The sequence below is a fragment of the Danio rerio genome, chromosome 8, assembly GCF_052040795.2.
Source record: "Danio rerio strain M-AB ecotype USA chromosome 8, GRCz13ab, whole genome shotgun sequence".
NCBI classification, from domain to species: domain Eukaryota; kingdom Metazoa; phylum Chordata; class Actinopteri; order Cypriniformes; family Danionidae; genus Danio; species Danio rerio.
This window is the reverse complement of record NC_141028.1, coordinates 55187092-55203350: the sequence shown is the minus strand read 5'-3', so window position 1 is coordinate 55203350 and position 16259 is coordinate 55187092. Positions and strand designations below refer to the sequence as shown.

Here is a 16259-nt window from a genome sequence, read left to right as displayed (position 1 = left end):
GTAGTCAATATACAGCTGATAATGGGTGAGTTCTATATGGGGAGTTCTGTTTAGGCGGAAGTAAAAATACACTGCATGGTGTCAAACCAGACACCACGTGACGTCATGTGAAAAGAGTCAATTGGTGAAGTTTGTTCCTCGCCATTATCGTCGCTTTCTTCCTTGGTTTGGAACTTGTTGAGCTGCACATCGTTGGATTTGCTCTTGCAGGTTTTGGCTTTCAACAGTGACATTTACATTACACTGAACAAAACTGAACTTTAACTTTGACAACTGGACTGAAGCGGTTGATCTACTAGAACTAGGTTAAGCTGTTTAACACAATCCACACTGTAAAAAGCGCTATAAAGGTTAAACAAAAAATGTAATAAGTTATGAAGTATACAGGCATCACTATGCCATTTTGTAAAACCTGAAACAATATAACGCCATTGTTTGGCGACCTCAACTGCTAGGTGAGGACAGGACAGTTCAACACTTTAACTATAGGAGTGCGTTAAGTTAATATTGAACGAAATGAAAACACTTTATATGTGAAAAGTATTCATTTTTATTCATTACATACAGAACAAGCATTTATTTACAATCTCAAAAAAATTAAAAATCTTCTTCTCTTCATCCAGACACAAACGATGGCTCCATTCAGCTCCTCCTCTTCGTCAAACCATAAACACCTGCCGCAAACGGCTCCTCCTTTTCCTGCAACCACGAACATTGGCCCCATTTACCTCCTCCCCTCTGTGAAACCACAAACACCAGCCCCATTTAGCTCCTCCTTTTCACGCAACCACAAACACCAGCCCCATTCAGCTTTCTCTCTTCGTCAAAGCCACAAACTGCCCCATGTTTGTGGCTTGACGGAGTTCCTGGCTGAATATAAAAGAGGAGCTTAGTGTTAGAGGCTGGATGAAGAGGAGGAGCTTGGTGTTAATGGCTCGATAAAGAGGAGGAGTTTGGTGTTAGTGGCTGGATGAAAAGGAGGAGATGGGCGTTAGTGGTTCGATGAGGAAGAGGAGCTTGGTGCTGTCTTTTTCAGGTGCCTGGATCTTCTTCAGCAGTGCTCTTGTCTGGTTGAAAAGTACCAAATGTGCAATATTAGTTTCATGTAAGATGAACATTTTAACACAAAAACTGAAACAAGACTCGCAAAAGAAGTCAAATTTCAATTTGTCCAGCTCACAGATTAAAAGTTAAGTACAATTTGTGATTTAACTTAACAGGTTAACTACAAAATTCAGCCCCTTAACTAATTAATTCTGTCGTGTCTATAAAAAAGTGAACATTTGAGACATTCATTCTACATTCAAGTTGAATATTTTGTATTTTTCATGAGTCATGTTGGGGCTTTTGTCATTAAACTGACCTGAATGTCCTTCTGAACAGTTCCGATCTTCCTAATCGTTTCTTCTGTTGTTTGGCTCCGGGATCAAGGATTGGAACCAGTTGTGTTGGAGGATCTTTTCAAGAGGAATCCGCTTGTCTGGCTTACTTTGCAGACACGAGCAGATCAAATCTATGCATTCTGTGAAGAAAGAAGGGAGAGATGTCAGGTTATTAGATTGCTACAAACTTTACAGTTGGTTTAAATGATCACATGTTTTAAGATCCTGTTTCATCATCCACATGCTCTCACCTTTGGATAGGTCTTCAGGCTTCCAGGTTCTTTTGACAATCTTCTGGAGCTCTTTTAGAGGCAAACGTCCATACAGCAGGATGAACAACAGTACTCCTATAGAGTACACTGTTGCAGGCTTGGCGTGGAGCCTTCCACGTTTGAAAAACTCCGGAGGAGCGTAAACTCTTGTGCCTGGAAGAAAAAGCAAGGACAGTAAGTTATTATCTCATTGGCTTTGCCCGGAAGGCTCAATATAACTTGTCTTTATGATAATACATACCACAGAATGTTGTGTAGCCTAAGTTGCTTATTAGTCTTCCAGCACCAAAGTCTATGAGTTTGATCTGCAAGGTGTGGGGGTTGATAAGGAGGTTCTCCAGCTTGATGTCGCTGTGGTAGACGCCCCGTTCACAGCAAGCGTTTGCAGCAGTGACCACCTGGTGCGTCACCACTCGTGCATTCTCTTCGCTGATTTTGTTGTCATACCAGGATATAAACTGGCGCATGTCCACACACGCTCTGGGGCGCTCTAGCACCAGTACGTAATACTCTGGTGACTCGTACCAGTCCAGCAGCTGTATTATTTGAGGAACATTTGGACCTCTGCTCATCAAATACATCAAACCGACCTCTTGTGGAACAGATTTGTCAGATGGTGCCTGCAGGAGAGATAATAGACATGTGACAGTGAGATGTGATCGAACTGAAGTGGAGACTGTTTAACAATTTCGTGTGAGTGTGTACTTACAATCTTGATGGTTTTCATTTCTTTAGTCTTTTTCACGTATTTGATTGCCACCTGTTGACCAAGAGAAAGCGACAGTTAATCCACACGATCAGTCATGTAACAATTGTCAAATTTAAATTGGAAGAAAGTACAATGAAAGCACAAACCTTTCGGAAATCCGATACACGAATCCCACTGAAGACCTCTCCAAACGATCCATTGCCTATTAGATGAAAGACTTTGTATTTCTGGTTGACGTTACCTGTAAATAAATCAATGAAACAAACAATGAAGTACATTTATAGCGTAAACCATCACAAATCTGATTGAAGACTGCTTTAGAAGCATTTTTGTAACAAACTATTACTAAGATATCAGGCCTCTAATATTTCATTACTGCGCTGAAGTATTATTTCTGAGGATTTGTACTTAATTACAGTTTAAACCCCAACTTTACCTTGAATACATTCCTGAAGAAAGAATAAACTGTACGTTTACTCCTTAACATTTTCTTATAACAGTTGTCTTATCTTTATTTCTCTTACATTTCCTCTAGCTAGGGTTGCACAATTCTGTAAAAATATATGATGTTGTGAAATATTCATAACAATATTTCCTGCAATAAATCTGCCTAGACTGTTTACTAGCTATTTTTAATGTATTTATGTAATTTTCATATTAAAATAAACATTAGAAGATGTTATACTGCTTTTATATATATATCAGCAAATGTTCTGATTTGATAATTGCTGTTGTTAGGTTCTCACTCCAGCCATGACTATTCCTTTTCATCTCCGCTCTGAGGCCTTAAGCTCACCTTTCTGTGATAAGGATATTGCAGAGACACTATTGTTGTGATAACAATTGAGCAGCCCTAACTGTAGCCATATTATGGTAAATAGTCAGTTGAATGTTTTATAGCTTGGCATGAATGAGTCAAGTTCAATGGTCTAAACAAACTCAAATAGGCTACTTAAAATATACTTGCTGATATATAAATCCGGGCCTTTATTCACAAAATAAATCAGATAAAGTAAACAGTGATAAGTCCATTCATATAGATATTTTAAGTGCAATGCTTGGAAAAAAACGTAAAAACTTTGAATCTTTAAAACATCTCATTCCCCCTTATGAATAAAATATGCATAAATACATTGAAATACTTGATAATATGTCCACTTACACCCACTATCTCTACTTCACCCTAGGTAATTATATTTAATTGCAGCGGAGTAAGAAGTAGCCTGCATTATTTAGTTTTGGAATGCTTTATAGTATGTGTAAGTATAATATACTTTTGAGGGGAAACACTTAATAAACTGACCTGTCCCGTCCAAATTCAATGGTGGGTTCTTTTCTGTCTTCCAAAAAACGTCGAACAGTGAGATAGGGGTGCTTTCCTCGGACTTGATGGAGTCCTCGCTGGAAGCATTTTCCTCATCGTTGTGGTTGTCAGCGGTCAGCGAAGACGCACAAGAGTGCCTACTGTGCACTGAAGCGCGGTCAGATTCGCCAACATTCGGGGTGTCAGGCGAAGACGCACAAGAGTGCCTACTGTGCACTGAAGCGCGGTCAGATTCGCTGATCCCCCCGGTGCCAAGCGAAGACGCACAAGAGTGCCAACTTAACACTGATGCGCGGTCAGATTCGCTAACATCCGGGGTGCCATGCGAAGACGCACAAGAGTGCCAACTAAACACTGAAGCGCCGTCCGATTCGCTAACATTCGGGGTGCCAGGCGAAGACGCACAAGAGTGCCTACTGTGCACTGAAGCGCGGTCAGATTCGCCGTTTTCTGCAGTAGTTAGAGAAGACACAGGACAGTCCCAGCATTCAGTGTCGTCGTGCCGTTCAGTTTCTGTTGACGGGGTCTTCACAGGGGTCTGGATAGACACGCACCTGTTGACCGGCTCGTCATGAACTGTCCTCGGCGACACACACGCAGCTTCACCACCAGGGGATCTCTGGGGCTGTGGGCTGCTCGGCTGGCTCTGTGGGGCTCTGGTTCTAGTTTTCTTGAATTTCCGAGAAAACCATTTCCAGAACCTCTTAAGTTTCTTCTCTGCTTTCTGTGGTACTGGGCTTGGTATAGCATCAGCTCCAGTACACATGTAAGAGATGAACGCGGCGTTGCTTGGTCCGGCTTCGCCATCATAACATCTCTGCTCATCGAGGTCGCCCTCGTTTGAGCTCTGGTCCCTCTGGGTCTTCCCGGATTTCCGAGAAAAGGCCCAGTTACAGAACTGTTTTACTTTCTTTCTAACTCGCCCCATTATTTTAGATTTCTTGAACTGAAAACTGAATAAATCTGACATAAAACGCAGATCTACAATGATACAGTGCAAGTCAAGCGAGGATTTGTGAAAGAATGTCATTCCACATCATTTCTACGGCTACGATGGAACTTTCGAACGTTTGACGTCATGGCTAATTTGCATACAGCTCAGTGCAGAGCACAATTCAAAAGAAAACAGCGATTGATAGAAAATGTAGATATTGGCTGTATTTTAAAGAGCTATGTTAGCTATATTTAATTTTATTACATTATTAAATAGTGGTAAACAGTTTGCTCTGATCTGCATCTTAAATATTAATAATAGTAATGATAAGTTTATATAAAATTGACTCCTCTGCCAAACTCATAATGGTTCATATAATCATGCATAGGAAAAGATAAACACTTAAAGATAAACACTGAAATAATTCAAAAGACTCTTTGTTTTGTAAAATCAGTGTTTGTATGTACATATAGCCTAAAAGTAAAGCCAACTTAGACTCATTGTGTGTATTTAAACAGATGCCAATGCTTGCACATGGAGGTTTTCTTTGAGAATAACATCTTTGTTGAAATAGCCCATCATAGATTATTATATGAGGCAAAATTCTATCAATTTCTCTAAAACACTGAAAACTTAAATATGTTTGATTAATAAGTGAGGTGAAATTTTATTCAGTATATGAATAATGACATTCTTTCACAAGACCCAATTCACTAAGATTTACTGGTGGTGTCCTAGAATAATTTGAATTAATAAGCCGAACACAATTGTTTCAGTTTTACTCTCATTAAAATCTACAAAGTTCAAAGATAACCAGGCTTTCACATCCGACAGGCAAGACATAAGAGTCTCCAGTCCACTTGAACTCAGTTTAATCGCAGGTAAATTTGAGTGTCATCTGCATAACAATGGAAAGACAGACCATGTTTTCTAAAAATAGAACCCAGGGGAAGCATATATATATAAAGAAACAAGAATTGGGCTATAATAGGGGATATTACATAATACTATCCCCTATAATAGGGAAATCAGCTTCCAGAAATGATTAGATGTGCTCCAACATTAGGCACATCTGTTTAGCTGTGCTTTTACTGAATGAGCACTGTGCTACGTCCCACAGATCACACTATTGTGTCTTTCTCTTCTTTGACATTCTTTTATAAGACATTTTTATCTGTTTCTATCAGTTTTAATAATTAAAAAAAAAAATTTGTTACACTTGTCTTTTTCATTCCTGTTTATGTAAAGCACTTTGAATTACCACTGTGTATGAATTGTGCTATATAAATAAACTTGCCTTGCCTATATTTAGTATATTTTGTATATATAGCACAAAAGGGTCATTACAAAATTGCGCAAGCACAAAACTCTTGCATTGCACAGCAAAAACCAATAATTTATTGTATGGGTCCAAACTGAGGTTTGTTTAATGCCAAAAACCATTAGAATATTAAGTAAATATTGGATTTTGAGGACATTTTCTAGTGTAAATAAATCAAAACTTAGTTGTTGTTTTTTTAGATTAGTAATGTGCGTTCCAATGTCATTTTGACAACTTTAAAGGCGTTTTTCTCTGTTTCAATTTTTCAGAGTTAGTTTTTTTACACTCTCAGATTGTCATATATCTTGGCTAAATATTATCTTATCAAACCGTACATCAGTGGAAAACATTTTTATTATTATATTTCAGTTAATGTATAAATCTCATTTTATAGGGGATTTTCCTGCTTACTGGAAACGGATCCTGTCCTGATAATACTGATTGTTTTTGCATGTCATTCATGTGTGACTGTATTAGGAGCTGACAGTAGTTTGCAGCATACTGCAGTGTATGGCTTGATATGACAGTATTATGTTAATAATTATGCTATTATGTTGAATGCTGCTGGTCAATTCAGGTCTGTGTCCAGTAGAGGTCAGTCTGTCGTGTTCATCAGAGGAGAGTTGATTGTTTTGTCTTGCATGTGTGGCTTGGCAAAAAAAAACTAAAATAATGAAGAGCACAATATCAGACACACCAAAATGCACAATATAAAAATGTATGTTTTGAAAACAATAAGAAAAATTTGTCTTTGAAATGCAAAATATTAGTAGTTAAATTTAATTAGGTGGAAATCGAATTGCAGCAACATCTAAAAGTATTTTACATTAGAACATTTTAGATGGAAAAGTGAAGTGATTAGGCCTACTTTCATATTAATGTTTCATTGTTTGTTGATTACGCATGATTAAAAACTATAATTGCCAGTTAACGTAGATGAAATTTTGTAGATTCGACAGTTCATATTCACAAAATGAGGAGAAATACAAATATGATTTAACTTCTAAATGTGAAAAATGTAATACTATTTGACTAGATATTTTTCAAGACACTTCTATACAGATTTAAGTGACATTTAAGGGTTAACTAGCTTAATTAGGCAGGTTAGGGTAATTAGTCAAGTCACTGTATAATGATGGTTTGTTCAGTAGACAATTTAAAAATATATATAGCTTAAATGGGCTAATCATTTTGACCTTAAAATGGTGTTTAAAAAATTCCAAACTGCTTTTATTCTAGCCGAAATAAAACAAATAAGACTTTCTCCAGAAGAAAAAATATTATCAGACATACTGTGAAAATTTCCTTGCTCTGTTAAACATTTAGGAAATATATAATAAAGAAGAAAAAAAATCAAAGGGGGGCTAATAACTCTGACTTCAACTGTATACAATACATAGATATTGCATTATATAATATTGAGTACTGTCTTGAATAAGCAATTTCATATCATAGATGTTTTATATGCTTCACAAGACCAAATAATATCGTATATTAAAATGAAAACCCTCTTAAATATTAGCCTGGATGATCCATGAGTGTGTTTTTTTTTCTGTTTTTCAGAAAATTCTCCTGGACACTCTTTTGTTTTCAGTATCGACCGTATGATTTGAGAATTCATCTTGTCACACCAAGGACAACAATGCAATTAATACAGAAGGTAGGAACATGCACTGATGCACTCACTGATGTTTACCTTCTCAAAATATTGTGGAAAACTGATCTGGGGAAATAATACAGGTCCAATATGTTTGTTGGATGTCATTTTATTACAGAACACTATTTGTTTTACATACCTTTTTTAATATTCCAATTATGTTACTAAATTTGAGGAAGTGGTTTACAGTTCACTTTTAAAATCATAAATACAGTTGAAGTCAGAATTATTTGAGGTACTCCAATATTGTTAGAACGCACAGATGACTACACCCCATTGGCCCTCACACATTGCTGTCTCCCAATCAATTAGATTTTAAATACAGTAGAGGACTAATTGAGTTATTTTCCCTTTAGATCAGATTTAATATTTCAGAAGGCCAGTTCACATTAGTGATCAGCAGGTACTTATTTTTGCCAAATTAACACGAGTTTGCTGGGTTTAGAAATGAACATGAAAGCAGGAAAAAATTGCTAACAAACAGAAAGAGTACACTGAATATGTTTCTCGTCTATACACATACTTTATTAAGAATTATACATATTTTACAGAAGAAATCTAGTCGAGAGTAACTGGAAGTTCCTTCAGTTGCTGCCCTGGTACAACCTGGTGTTTGGGTTTTCCAGAAGCTTCACTGTAAACAGAAGAGCAAAGCAAAGATATTTATGACAAGGTTATCATCACAGGGCTCAACAATAAGGACTGCCCGGTGGCCCAGGGCCAGCGTGAGAGACGCTTGGGACAGTAGACAGGATAATTACTGGCCCGATTGGGACAGTGCTGCCACTGCAACATTTAATTGGTCTGCAACTATTTGCGTGCATTTAAAGTTTAGTCTTTAAATACTGCCTTCTCTGTGATGTCGTTAACACCATATTGCTTTTTGGTTCCTCTTATCTGATTTGATGTTTTGAGCATGCTATTTTTTTCCGTAACCTGGTAACAGCCAGTACAGCGAAGAAACAGCAACATGGCAGAAACATCAAATTATAAGGCTAAAACAAAAGGTCTGTTTCTAACGTCTTGGAAGCAGACATTTACGTGTGAACAATGCGACAAACAAAAGTGATAAAAAAAATGAAAAAAGTGATGTTTTGCACGGTTTGCCATCAGTTTGACAAGTCAGCCACCTTTTGTTAAATAATTTCGAACCACAATAAAATACCTCCACATTTTCCCCTGCTCTTTTTGTTTGGAAAACACTTTTATTAACATGTTTTTAAGTATTGAAATTCTGGATTATTTAAAATATGTGGCAAAAAATAGCTATTAACTTCCCTTTTTTTTGGTGGGGCCAGTGAAAATTTGGTAGGGCAAGTAAAAATCTGAACCACTGGCCCGATCGGACCAGTAGAAAAAATCCTTAGTGTTGAACCCTGCATCATTTTTAATGGTTTTAAGTATTCAGACACTGCAGATATTTAACTCAGGAAACCTCCATTTCCACTAAAACATTAATTGAGCATCTCTAGAGAGAACTAAAATGGCTGTCTATTAATGTTTACCATCCAACCTGACAGAACTGGAGGATCTGCAAGAAGGAATGGCGGAGGATGCCCAAATCCAGGTGTGAAAAACGTGTTGCATCTTTCCCAAAAAGACTCAAATGAGTGCTTCTACTACTGTGCAAAGGGTCTGAATACTTAGGACCATGTGCTATTTTCCTTTTTTAATAAATCTGCAAAAATGTCCACAGTTCTGTGTTTTTCTGGAGTGCCGTGTGTACATTAATGAGAAAAAATGGACTTAAATGATTGTAGCAAATAGAGCAAAGAGTGAAAAATTTAAAGGGGTCTCAATAGTTTCCATACCCACTGTATATCATGTAATGTAGACCCATTTCTGCTTTAAGCTCTAAGGATAAACAATAACATGCGAGTCAGTTGTGAAACGTTTTCTCATCATTTATTTTTACCACAGTTTGTGCCATCAGCTTCAAGACAAAGATAACTGGAGTGAAAAACTTCATTCTTTATTTTGCTTCATTTAGATTATTTATAGATTAGATTATTTATAATGCTTCAGTAATCATCTAATGGGGCAGATTACGGAGCTAATAAGGAGCCAGCCGTGTTGATCGTAAGCACGTGATCCTCTCGAAATTAGTTTATGAACAAACCACACATAGAGAAAAGATTCTACAAGTAAATTTTAATTTTAAATCTTTGGTGAAGCACCAAAAGTGGACAATATTAAACCTAATCTGAATCCTATTTTGGCTTTTGTTGTTATCCATGAATTTTTTTGATTATGATAGCCATCCAACAATCTATTTCAGCTAAAACAGTGCATAAAATGCAGTATTTAAATCTAATAATTAAATAGTAGCCTAAATGAGGCCTATAACTGCAAAAAGGTCCACTTTTTAAGAATAAAAGAACCACATGTTTTACCAGGATGGCTACGGGCCTGCCAGGTCAAACGAACCGAGAAACGCAGTTTGGATAGCCTAGTGTAAGTGCACCCTATAGCTGCATCCCAAATGGCACACTATGCACTGTACTTACACACTCAACAGCATAGTATATGTATGTAGTGTCACCCCAAATGGAGCACTAATGTTTTTTTTCTAGACTGAAATTCAAACCGTTTCCCTGATGATGTTTGACAGTTCCCAAATAAATAAAATAAATGACCAAACTCAAATAACACACGCTGGAGTATAAACGCATTCACCATCAGGAGGCGCTATAATCACTCTTGTAAGAGAATTCTGCTTTCACAATCCAAAATAAATAAAGTTATCTAACATGTGCACCCGATAGCTCCGCCCCTTCCACTACATGAGCAAAGCTGTGGTCGTTGAGTGTGTGAAGTGTCCAACAGTACACACTTCATTTTACAGGTTAAATAAGTGCATCATCCGGGTAATTAAAGTGCACTTATTATTTAGAGTTTTCAATGTGAATGCACTTCTTACACTATTTATACTACAAATGGCGTAGAATAGTGCATAAGTATGCGATTTGGCTGGTAATGAAAAAGAATGAAGGATCTTCACAAAACAAACCAGAAACATGAATACATTTGTTTGTTTTCGACATTTGTTTTAGTCAAGACGGAGGTTCTAATCTAAATCACTGATTAGATATGAAGCACAAAGACAACACAATACTGCATTTAAAGGGCCATGAAACCCCCTCGTTTCAGCAGTGTGTTTTCACACCTCTACTTTGGAAAAAGTCAGAAAAGTGGGCGTGTCCAGCTCTGTTTAGGGGGGAGTGTCGGAGGAAGAAAAGCGGCTTGGTATGGGAGTGTCTATTTGGGCGCGCTGAATTTCAGAGTCAAAACACACAACCACAGCGGACAATGTGACTGTGTTTACATGGACATCTGTAGTCGAATTATTTGCCAAATTATTAAATGGTGGACTTTAACTGCAGTTTGGCTCTTTCATTCAGGGAATTTATTCATGTCCCTCCCGACAAACGTGATATTTGATTCGAGGTGCTGCTCTAAGCGTGTATTTTTCATGCAATGTTTGATACCGCACGGCAAATGAGAGAAAAAAAAACCCTCCGCATTTCCCGGAAACTTAGATGCACACAGCAGGTAGCGTCAGAAAGCCGCGTGTGTTATTCCGGTCACAAAATCCAACACGAGGTTATAGTTTGGTTGTAACTGTTAAGTGCTAACTTGTTTACACTCGGTGCAATAGTTTGTTTGATACGAATAAAATACGAACTGAATAAACAAAGAGCACTGGTCGCTCACTTACCAAATCTGTAGAGACAGGACAATCACCAGCAACTAGAGCCGCGTCTTTATGGAGAGAATACTACAAGCGAATCTGGATCTCAGCGTTTGCAGATGAGAACAGCTCTCAGGTAAACAATAATCCTCCTTAGACACGTAAGTTATTGTTGTCGCGCGTCGCGTACACTGTTAATCCACGCGTGAGTCTGCGCTCTCACAGAGAGAAAATGAAAACAAAACTTAACTGCAGCAAACTATAAAAGCAACACTTCACGCTTGTTTTGCCAACACAACGTGGCGTCTTTGCCGTCTACACTCTGACAGTAATGAATATTAATGAAGTTGCACAATAGAGCGCGCTGATTGGTTTGAACCAAGCCTTACTCATGCATTAATGCAACACACTGTAAGACGTAATTAGACACACTCTGGCACAGACGCCCAGTCTGCACGCTAGAATACAACGCTATTATGTCATGGCCGTGACGCAGCTTCAAAAATTAGTTTCAAACCGGAAGTACGAATTTGCTTGAAATAACGCAAAAACAACCAATTTACACTTTTTAGTGAAATATAGGTGTCCTAATAGTGTTTTTAGCAGTGTGGGACACATATACGACTGTCAACAGCTCACAAAATGTGTTTTGGTGTTTCGTGACCCTTTAAGGTAACTATGTATTCAAAACCTAGCTAGTGATTGTTTCATACATGTCAGTACTTTCAGTTAATGCATTTATATTGTAAAATGATTAGCTTTAATCGATGCCAACCCACCTTCCAGCTGTCAGAGCTTTCTGTGAAGACATGATCACAGTCGGTGGAACCATCTCTCTGCGTCCATCTCTCGTACAGTAGTAGTTGTTTGCAAATTTATGACTGGGTCCAACAGGAAGCTTCGGTGGTGGCTGAGTCCTATCGTTACCGCAATGCACAAATATTAACCATGGATTAATTATTGCAAGGTTGTTATATAAAGTGTATATTCAGCATGATGCAAAGGTTATAGGCTAGCTAAAGTTTTTTAAATTTTTTTAGACTATGTCTTCCAAACCACATAAAAAGATGAATACACACTCGAAATTAGATCAAAAGGCTCCTTATGTTATGCCAAAAGTCATTTTGTGTGACCTTTCTTGGTGCATTTTAGGGAAGATTTGATTTTGAAGTCACTGCTAGGTAAATTGCTTGAAATTGTGGTCTAATTGTAGATTACAAATTACAGAATAAACAATGGAGTTAGAAACAATCTAGATTCCGCATGGCTCAGACTACATTCTGGATTACTTTTAGATTACTTTTGGATTACCTTATTTGTCACATTTATTTATTTTTCCTCAAAAGTGAAAGAAAATGCCTTCTTGTTATCAGTAAGGTTACGTGTATTAAACTACTTTAAGTCAGGATTTACCAAACAAGGGCCTCATGTACGAAGACTTGCGTTGAAATCATACTAAAACATTGCGTACACACAAAGCTAAAAAATTTCGCTGTACGAAACACTGCGTACGCGGAATCCCACACATATTTTCTTTGTACATCCGAATGAACGTGAAACTGAGCGCAACATGCACTAGCGCAAAACCCCTCCCTGCCTCCTCTCCCGTATGAATATGCTAATGACTCTACTTTGGCAAAACCCAACGAAAAAGCAATGGCAAGAGCAAAGAAAAAGAGAAACTTTAAACAGAATGTGAATTGGACGTGCTGCTTTCGGAGGTAGACCGGAGAAAAGCGGTGTTATTTGCAAGTTTGTTCTCCGAAATTAATAACAAAATAAAAAAATAGAGTGGGAGAGTTTAGCTGATGCGGTTAACACAGTTAAGTCTGAACATCGAACTGAGTGGATTAAATAAGAAATAGTATGATTTATAGGTGTAAAATGTTGCAGCGTCTTTAACAGCATGAGTGGCGTAGCTCGTAAAACGCATGGCAACATGTTTTGACACATTCGAGCATGAACTCGGTTCAAATCCAGCGTCTGATTGACTCATTCTTTTTTTTTCCCCGCTGCATATCAGATTTTGCCTATAGTCTTCATCACGAGGAAGACAAGTAGAAATCATTAATAAGTCTGTGCATCATTTTTTATTTGCACAGTTATTGAATGGAAATGTTTCTGATTCACATATGCAAATTCATCTTCAGATGGCGCCTTTACAGCAATGGGTGTGCAGTAGATCGCTCCGATTACACTGGGCAAACCGGCGACCGCTGCAAATTGGGCGTTAATGTTTGGCTGGTCAACTGTATGGTATGGAAACCTTATAAACCTGCTAGACATGCGGATAAACCTGTCCCATACAGCTGCCATTGCAAGGCTCAAAGACACTTTGTAGAGTGCAATTTAACACAACTGCCTCTAGGAGTCGCCAATGGAAATAAAACAGACACGCACAAGAAATGTGCGTACGCCAGGCATGAAGTTGGCGTGGAGCTGCGCAGATTCCCACGTTCATTTCATTGTTAGTAAATCCAAACGTGAGCGATTCTGAGCGTGAAACCTGGCGTACGCAAAGTTTTTTTTGCGTACGCAGCGTTGATACATGAGGCCCCTGGAGTTTTCAAAAATGCATGGGTAATTAATTTGATAATTAATTCAGTTATAACCATGTAATATTCAACTTTAATTTATTTATAAAACACACACACACACACACACACTCATTGGCGTTACACTATTCTCAATTCGGCAGAATTCAAATGAGCCATTTTAATCTAGATTAATTCCAAGATTAATCTAGATTTAAAAGATTAATCTATGCCGACCTATAAATATATATATAGATAGATGGATAGATAGATGAATGGATGGATGGATGGATGCATGGCGAGAGAGAGAGAGAGTGAGAGATGGATGGATGGATGGATGCATGGCAAAAGAGAGACACAGAGAGAGATAGATGGATGGATGCATGGCGAGAGAGAGAGAGTGAGAGATAGATGGATGGATAGATGGATGCATGGCAAGAGAGAGACACTGAGAGAGAGATAGATGGATGGATGGATGGATGGATGGATGGATGCATGGCAAGAGAGAGAGAGAGAGATGGATGGATGGATGGATGTTCAGACAGATGGCCAGACAGGCATGAGATGGGACATGGATGGATGGATGGATGGATGGATGCATGGCAAGCGAGAGAGAGAGAGAGATGGATGGATAGATGGATGGCCAGATAGATGGATGGATGCATGGCGAGAGAGCGAGGGAGAGAAAGAGAGAGAGAGACAGAGAGAGAGAGAGAGAGAGAGAGAGAGGGATGGATGGATGAAATAAAAACAAATAAGACTTTCTCCAGAAGAAAAAAAAATATCAGACATACTGTGAATTTGAATTAATTCAAAACATTAAATGAACCATTATTCAAATAGTTAAATTATACATACTTTAATAATATCATTGTAACAAAGAAGGACTTATACACATTGTTGATATCAGTGAGATGCTTTAAAGAAGTAACGTTATAGGTACCTTTTTGCAACTTCAGTGTATCGAAGTTGAAGTTTCGATTGGAGATCTTGCTGTTAAGAAACGGAAAAAAAATGAATGTTGATTTACTACATTATTAAATTAGGGTGTAGTTGGTTTTAAATTTGCACATTCACTCATTTTAGAATAGTATTCACTTATGGTGCATTACTTTGAATGTTTGGTCTGAAATAGCATGTGTATATGCCTTCAAAACAACATTAGCACTGTTTCACTGACTGTGAACAATGTTGTACTTTGACAGTCTTTGGCAGCTAATATGATCTCACTGCTTCGAATTTGCAAAGATTACTTTACTGAAATGATATTAAGAAGTTACAGTTCAACTGTGCAAATATAAAATAGAGGTAAAATTGGTTTTATCTTTGCACATTTGTTCATTTAGAAGTCTATATATTGTTTACCATGTTACTTTGAATATTCGATCGGAATTAGCATGCAAGTATGACTTGTAAACAACAATAACACTATCTAATTCACTGTGAACAATGCTGTGCTTTGATAGTCATTTGCTGCTAATATGATTTCCCTATTTAGAATTTGTAAACAATACTTTTCTAAAATTCTATTATTAAGGAGAAAGTCTGAATATCTCAATATAAAACCAACTTTACCTCTATAAATATATAACCAGCTTTACTTCAATAATGATGAACGAAATGTCAAGCTATCTAGACATGAAAACAACCAGTAAAGACTGGCTGAAATGCAAGCTCGCTATAACAGTCATTTACACATGTATTTCCATCCTTTTTCACATTATATCGAAACGTTGGATTTCGTGCGTCTTATACTGCTCGACTGATAAACAACCAAATCGTCTTTTTCTCACCCCTGACAGATAATTCCTCAGCCTCTGGATAATTTTCGTAGCCGTCGCCATACTTGATGTCAAGGTGAAATTGCCGTTCACTGTGAAGCTGATGCAGAATCAGTTCTGACTAAACCAAACCTTATGCCGATAAAAAGAATTTACGGACGTAAACTGATCGTGGATCAGATTATTGACTGTACTGTAGCAGGGAAATGACCAGCGGACCGGATGTTCTTATTCTCTGGTTCAGTCATGGACTGTTTCTGCGACAGAAACGGAGTAAAGCGCCACCTGTCGTATCGAACGCAGATAACTGCCCAGTCAATTTATCAAATGACCATCATTTTACAGTTTTTCTCAGTCGCTTTGGTGCATTTCTCACAACACCAGTGCATTTCTGCACAACAGTTAATGCACTGAGGACTGGTGAAATGATTCCAAGATTAAATTACATTTTAAAATATATGCTAAAATACATAAAAATAAAAGCTTTAATAAAAGAAAATAACAAAAGAAATCATACAGTTTTTCTCAGTCGCTTTGGTGCATTTCTCACAACACTGTTTACATTTGCACAACAGTTAATGCATTTCTCAAAACAATTAGTCGTTTGTGCACATCCTAGTAGCTGTTTCTCATTCTTTCAAACAAACTGCAAAT

At 37.6% G+C, this 16259-nt stretch overlaps 1 protein-coding gene and 1 long non-coding RNA gene across 4 annotated transcripts; both read right to left on the bottom strand.

Annotated features, from left to right (window-relative positions):
* Positions 1 to 526: 526 nt before the first annotated feature.
* On the bottom strand, positions 527 to 7272 carry pimr185 (Pim proto-oncogene, serine/threonine kinase, related 185). Of its 2 annotated transcripts, XR_015498444.1 has the most exons (8): positions 3905 to 4268; positions 3667 to 3834; positions 2510 to 2604; positions 2364 to 2414; positions 1896 to 2274; positions 1634 to 1807; positions 1364 to 1522; positions 527 to 1067 (listed from the first exon to the last, which is right to left on the bottom strand). It is a non-coding gene; the product is annotated as a Pim proto-oncogene, serine/threonine kinase, related 185 (long non-coding RNA). The 2 variants fall into 2 exon arrangements; XR_015498443.1 differs by having other exon boundaries at positions 3667 to 7272.
* Positions 7273 to 8102: 830 nt separating this feature from the next.
* On the bottom strand, positions 8103 to 15830 carry ndufa7 (NADH:ubiquinone oxidoreductase subunit A7). 2 transcript variants are annotated; one of them, NM_001003436.2, is made up of 4 exons: positions 15618 to 15830; positions 14768 to 14817; positions 12070 to 12207; positions 8103 to 8233 (listed from the first exon to the last, which is right to left on the bottom strand). In NM_001003436.2, the coding sequence occupies exons 1-4, from the start codon at positions 15666 to 15668 to the stop codon at positions 8158 to 8160; spliced, it is 315 nt and encodes a 104-aa protein (NP_001003436.1). In that variant the 5' UTR covers positions 15669 to 15830; the 3' UTR covers positions 8103 to 8157. The 2 variants fall into 2 exon arrangements, 1 of the variants encoding a protein (NP_001003436.1); XR_015496999.1 differs by lacking the exon at positions 8103 to 8233 and adding an exon at positions 8999 to 10857 and having other exon boundaries at positions 11854 to 12207; positions 15618 to 15683.
* Positions 15831 to 16259: the final 429 nt, after the last annotated feature.

What these genes read in the sequence shown, in the direction of transcription:
- ndufa7 (NM_001003436.2), bottom strand. Translation starts at nt 15,668, where the DNA reads ATGGCGACGGCTACGAAAATTATCCAGAGGCTGAGGAATTATCTGTCA. An exon ending in TGAGGAATTATCTGTCAGGG is followed by an intron (nt 14,818 to 15,617) that starts GTGAGAAAAAGA and finishes GTTTCTTAACAG; the next exon opens with CAAGATCTCCAATCGAAACT. An exon ending in TACACTGAAGTTGCAAAAAG is followed by an intron (nt 12,208 to 14,767) that starts GTACCTATAACG and finishes CGGTAACGATAG; the next exon opens with GACTCAGCCACCACCGAAGC.